Here is a 6,285-nt window from a genome sequence, read left to right as displayed (position 1 = left end):
GCAAATGTGTGCTACATCGAATGGGTCAACTCGAGCCTAACCTAGAAATAAATCTAACCTAGCCTAACCTAACCTAACCTCACAAAACACAATTAAACTGATGGTGTTGTCCCGTTGTGTTTGCGATACCGTTTCATTCAGCTTCGACTTAACCTACATAGAAGTTTAACCTATCCTAACCTAACAAAACTTGACCTAACCTAACCGATTACGCTGGCAACCCTGTTCTTGCGTATAGTATAAATATATCCCTTCAGTTTAAGAAAAGCAGAGAGAAAAAATTTTGAATAAAACTCTTATTCATTTGCATGTTTAAGTTACAGTTCTACATTTTAATTGATACAAACATTATCAGGTTAATTGAAATGGGGTCAATTCTACTTGTAGTTCTAAGTTTCTTCAAATGAGTAATGTGCGTCTAAATTTTTAACCACCTGTAGTACAATGAAATGAATTTTATTGTGTTACAACGGGAACACTTAAGTTGTGTTGCGTTAAGTAAAATTTCGTTAGGTTCTGTTAAGTTAGATTCATTTGTAGGTTAAGATCGAGTTAACCTATTAAACATAGCACACATTTAAGACTGAGAACCGTACGCTTACATTGCTACACGTGTGGTTGAATTTCATTCGGCTAGGTTAGGTTAGGGCAGGTTTTGTTAGGTTAGGATAGGTTAAATCTCTATGTAGGTTAAGCCGAAGCTGAATGAAACGGTACCGCAAACACAACGGGACAACACAATGAGTTTAATTGTGTTACGTGAAGTTAAGTTAGGTTAGGATAGGTTACGTTAGGTCAGTTTTTTAGGTTAGGTTAGGTTAGGTCAGTTTTTTTTAGGTTAGGATAGGTTTGACCTCTTTCCAGGTTAAGCCCAAGCTGATTCAAACGGTACCGCAAACACAACGGGACAACACAATCAGTTTAATTGTGTTTCGTGAGGTTAGGTTAGGTTAGGCTACTGGAAAAATATGCTTCCAGAGCTTTACGTGTAGTTCAATAAATTTCTGTTAATTTAGGTTAGGTGAGGTCAGGTTCTGTTGGGTAAAGTTATGTTAAATAAGTTGATATCAGGCAAGGGCTGATCCTTCACAGTTGTAGAAAAGGTTTTTGAAGTGAAAATTTGCATCAATGGCATTATTTTGACATTTATTTGCCTCAGTTAATGATTTTTCGTCATTTTTTGAGGTTATGGCTCAACCATGACGTGATGGGTGATTTTTGATACCGAATTTGAATTCAGCGCCCAAAAACCCATAGGAATACGTGTGTCTTGTGATCATATCCGCACTTTTTTTTGTGTGGCTGTGCTATCGTTAAGAAGTTGAAATGCATGCATTAATGAAATTTCTAATTCTTGATTCAAAAGAGATTTATCGATAAATTTGCATTAAGAAGTTTTGTTACAGAAGAAAAACTATTTAGAATTTTTCAAAATCTACTTTAGATTGAAAGGAAGAATATTCTTAAGAAAACCTTAGAATAATTAATCTCGAGACTGGAAGTTAATTATTTTTCTATATTGTTAAGTAGATCAGCACGAATAATAAAGTCGCGTAAGAAAGAGATCAAATTCCTTATAAATAAAACAACGTATATTACTGATTGTCAGCAGATTGTAAAAAAGCCATGAGGAAGCCAAATGATCGTTAAGTTTGCCTACAGTCAAATTGGGAAACAGAAAATTAATTTAAATTAATAGTATTTCTTTCGGGGTCACTCTCTCGCAGGGAGGTGAGCCCGGGGTAATAGTCAGTATTCTTCCTCCTCTCCTTCAAATCCGTCCTCTTCCAGGATACTGGTACAAAAAGGAAAATTATGAGACAAAGAACGAAAATCAGGCATTAAGAAAAAAAGGAAAATTAATTTGAATTCTGCAAGTCTTCAATAAGGTGGTTCGAACAAAATGCTTTTAGAAATCGCAAAGAATGCCAATTTTTATTATTTTACACGCTTCATCCCTTAAAGTAACGTGGTCCGAAATTTTATTAAAATAGGGAAAATAGGGGGTGATTTTTCATGTAAATAGGGTAATGAATTCTTTAGAATAAACTTTATAATATGAAACATGTTAACTTCCTAAGATTTCCAGTCGAAATATATTGCATATTCAAGAAACCAAGAAAGATTTTCTACTAAAAGAAATAGACTTTTAACAAAAATGATGCGCACTCAAAAAAAAGTTAAACTTTTAACAAAATAATTAAACTTTCGAACCAGAAAGATGAACTATTTCGATCTCTTTCAATAAAAAAAATATATAATTTTTAACAAAACATTCGAATTTTTGACCAAAAAATACGTTGATCAAAATAGTTAAAATTTCAACCTAAAAAGATGGTTTTTCAACCGAATAAATAAATTTTCAATAAGACAAAATGAACTTTTAACGAAGCAATTGATTCCTGAACCAAAATGATGAATTTTATACTAAACGAGATTACTTTTCTATCCAAAATAACGAATTTTCAACAAAATCCATGATTTTTCAAAAAAAAGAGAAATTTTTAACCACGAGGTAAATCTGAAAAATGAATTTTTAACAAAATAATTTAAATTTTAACTAAAAAATTGGATTTTTAAGTGAAAACAATCAATTTTTAACCGAACAGTTAAATTTTCTACCAAGAGGATGAATTTTCCACCAAGAAAATTTATGTTCCACCAAAATAGACAATTTTTCAACAAAATAGAACAATTTAAAAAAAAATTGTTAAACTTTGAAGTCAAAAAGATTAATGAACTACAAAACTGTTGAATTTTTGAGCCAAAAACATCAATTTTCAAAAAGAAAGTTGATGTTTCGCCAAAAAGTTCAATTATCGGCCAAATTGTTGAGTTTTTAAACCAAAAAGACTTTTTCTGCAAAAAATTTGAATTTTTTATTTCAGAACATTAAATTCCAACTTAAATGACAAATCTTCAACAACAACAAATTATCAATTTTTCAAAAGTAGTTTCACTTTTAACCAAGTGGTTGATTTGTTGAACCAGAAAAGATAAATACTCAACGAAAAAAGTATTAGTTGATATTTCAACAAAACAAGATTTCTTTTTGAAATAAAAAACGACTGAGTGATGAATTTTCTACGATACAATAGCATTTTCAACAAAATAGTCGAATTTTCAACTAGAAAAGTCAATAAAAATATAAATTTTCAACCGAAAATGAAGAAGTTACATTTTTTGTTATATGGAATTGATTCTCAATCAAAAAAGAAGAATGTTCAACAATAAAAAGTTAAATTTTAACGAAATAGTTGAAATTTTAAAGAATAAGAGACGAATTTTCTACTAAATAGTAAATGTTTTAACCAATCAGTTTAATTTTTAGGCGAAAAGACGATTTTTTCTAAGACAGTTTAATTTTCAACAAAAAAGTTCGTTTTTAACAAAGAATGACGACTTTTTTTATCATAAAAGATGAATTTTTAATCCACAGGACTAAGTTTCAACAAAATAGCTGAAATTACAACCAAGAAAGATGAATTTTCAACCAAATATATGAGTTTTAAATGAAGAAAGATGAATTCTTAATTAAACAGGTGAATTATGAACCAAAACAATAAATCGTCAATAAAGAAGATTATTTTTTTAAACCAAAAGTCAAATATTGAACAAAATGCGTGAACTTTTTGCCATGTGTTTGATTTTTTAACTTATAAAGAATAAATTTTGATGCAAAACATGGAATAGTTAAACTTTCAGATCAAAAAGTTATTTTAACCACAAAAAACGATTTTCAATAACAAAGTAAAATTTTCAACCAAGGAAATGAACCTTTAAGAATTAATTTTTGACAAAGCAGTTCAACTTTCAACCAAGTAGTTCAATTTTCAATCACAAAAGATGAATTTTGAAACAAGTAATAAAATTTTCAACCATACAGAAGAATTTTCCACCACGTAAATTAATGCTTTACCAAAAAGGACGAATTTTCAACAATTAACAAACATTTCCCTCAAGGATTGTAGAACCTAAAAACCAAACAGACAAAATAACTACACAATAGTTTCATTTTCAACACGAAAATATAATTTTTCAACAAAAAAGTTAATTTTCCTGAAATTTCTACAAAAATTACGAATTTTCAATAAAAAAAGTTAATTTTTCGCCAAATTTTAATTTTCTTTAAAATTGTTGTATTTAGAAATTTTTAAGTGGTGGTTTAACTTTAAACCAGGTGATTGATGTTCTACGAAAAAATATGAATTCTCCACGAAAAATGTGATAATTGATGTATTAAAAGAAAATTATTTTTATATGAAACAAAAAATAATTGCAATAAATCAAAACGACGAATTTTGTACAAAATGCTGGCATTTTTAGCCAAAAAGGATCAATTTTCAAACTGAGAAGGCTAATTCTCTGCAAAAATAAAAATTTTCAACAAAAGAAAGTAAATTTTTAATTAAAAATATAAATGTTCATCCGAAAATGAAATTTTTCACGAAAATTATGAATCTTAAAAAAAGACAAGAAGTTAAAATTCAATCTAAAAGATTGATTTTTTACCATGGTGTTTATAGTTTTCTCATTTTTTTTCAAATCTGAGGATACTATTCCGCACTAGGTTCTGGTTGTTTGGGGATAAAAAATAAAATCACAAAAAATGCAAGGTATATGGGGGATAAAAACTAGAAATATTAAAAACTTTATTCAATCTTACTCCAGCTTTGAGCCCCCAAATATCTTGAATTTTCGTTGAGTTCACTCTGATCCCCAGAAAGCCGTCAAGTACCAAATTTTTTTTTTATGTTTTCAAAGGCGCAAAAAATAAAACGTCATTACAGGGTAATATTCAAAGATAATAAGCTCAATGCGGAATACTCGCCTAAAACCTGGAACAAATTAAGAAGATTTTCGATGCTCCCAAAAATGTGAAGAAAAGAATCGAAATTGAAAAAACCTTTAAAACTCTGCAGGTAATAATTTTTGTTACCCTATTTCGCTCGTAGGCGTTAACCAGATTTAAATATATCGATTTCATATTCAGTATACGTCATAAGGTCTCAATGCACTTCTTTTAGTCATGGTATTGTTTGCGATTACTAAAATAATTTTTCTTTCACCCACCCTAATCTACAAAGTTTAAGTTTCACTGAAAATGAGTAGATATTGTATTGTTTTCATAGTAATTGGCAATCTGTCACATTGGTCTCAAAGGAGGAAACTTTTTGACTAAAATTGATCCGAAATTGTGCTTTAGAGGAAGATTCTACATTATTTATGGTTTAAAAATCTGAAAAATAAAAAATCCTAGTTTATATTTACTTTTTGTAGAATAATAAAAACTCTGCTTTAGCCCAGATTGGAACCAGGAACGCCACTATCCATGAGTGTAGCGTCAACCTACTAACAGGACCGAAGGTTTAGCAGACATTGCCTTGTTCTGTATAGCTAACTTTTTACACATTTATGTAACTTTTTTTGTGTATAATTATAGCACTCCTCAGGAAAAATCTAACTATGAAGAGCAAGAAAGTGCCTGCTGAAGCCTCGATAGCATAATTGATAAACGAACCACTGACGAATAGTGGCGTGCCTGGTTCGAATCCGGGTTAAAGCAGATTTTTTATTGTTCTTTGTAAATTAATTTTTCGAATTGATATTTTTAACATAAAAATTTGTATTAATGATTATTTTTTAAATTGTAAGTATACGAATTTAAATATTAAATGTCGATATTGTTCGAAAGGGAGCAGCTAGGCTTTCTACAGAATTCAAACCATAAATGATGTGGAAACTTCTTATAAAACCCGATTTTGGATCCATTTTAGTCAAACTTTCTCCTCCTTTAGAACGAGTGCAGATTTTTGTGTAAATAGATAGTAAAATATTGAAAATTTGTTGTGTGATGTTTATGGACGCAGAAATGAAGTAATTTTTTAAGTAAAAAAATGAAATGATCTAGTCACACAGGGCACTGTATACATACACGTTACTTACTCTTCCTTCCTGTCGTACTTTTCAAGGAGATTTCTTCCAGGACTACTGCAAGTCTTGCTCATAGGTGGGCAGTACCAGAAACATAAAACTCCAAGCGAAACCCCAAATAATACTACAGGCACTGTTAAAGCCAAGACGAGATGTTTCAAATTATCATCCCAAGAATATCTATAAAATAAGATACAAAATTCAGTAAGAAAGAAGTGGAAACCAATCTTTTATTACCAGCGAAAGTGGCAGGATATACAGTCTGTCAAGTTAAAGCGTGGGTGGCTTTACTCGCAGTCGGTAAGGTGTATCGACATGATTTTGGTGTCAAAATATTAAGAAGAGCTCCCT

At 30.2% G+C, this 6,285-nt stretch overlaps 1 protein-coding gene across 1 annotated transcript in view; it reads right to left on the bottom strand.

Moving 5' to 3' along the window:
- Positions 1 to 1,279: 1,279 nt before the first annotated feature.
- LOC117168737 (protein tipE) overlaps positions 1,280 to 6,285 on the bottom strand; it is an 8,584-nt gene continuing 3,578 nt past the window's right edge. Inside the window, exons 3-4 of the mRNA XM_033354471.1 lie at positions 5,947 to 6,114; positions 1,280 to 1,795 (exon numbers count right to left, since the gene is read on the bottom strand). Of these exons, the coding sequence (XP_033210362.1) occupies positions 1,750 to 1,795; positions 5,947 to 6,114 (214 nt within the window). The 3' untranslated portion in view covers positions 1,280 to 1,749. The remainder of the gene's footprint in view (positions 1,796 to 5,946; positions 6,115 to 6,285) is intronic.

Source organism: Belonocnema kinseyi, chromosome 3, assembly GCF_010883055.1.
Source record: "Belonocnema kinseyi isolate 2016_QV_RU_SX_M_011 chromosome 3, B_treatae_v1, whole genome shotgun sequence".
Classification (NCBI taxonomy): domain Eukaryota; kingdom Metazoa; phylum Arthropoda; class Insecta; order Hymenoptera; family Cynipidae; genus Belonocnema; species Belonocnema kinseyi.
Note: the sequence above shows the minus strand (reverse complement) of the source record. Positions and strands in the feature narration are given on the sequence as shown.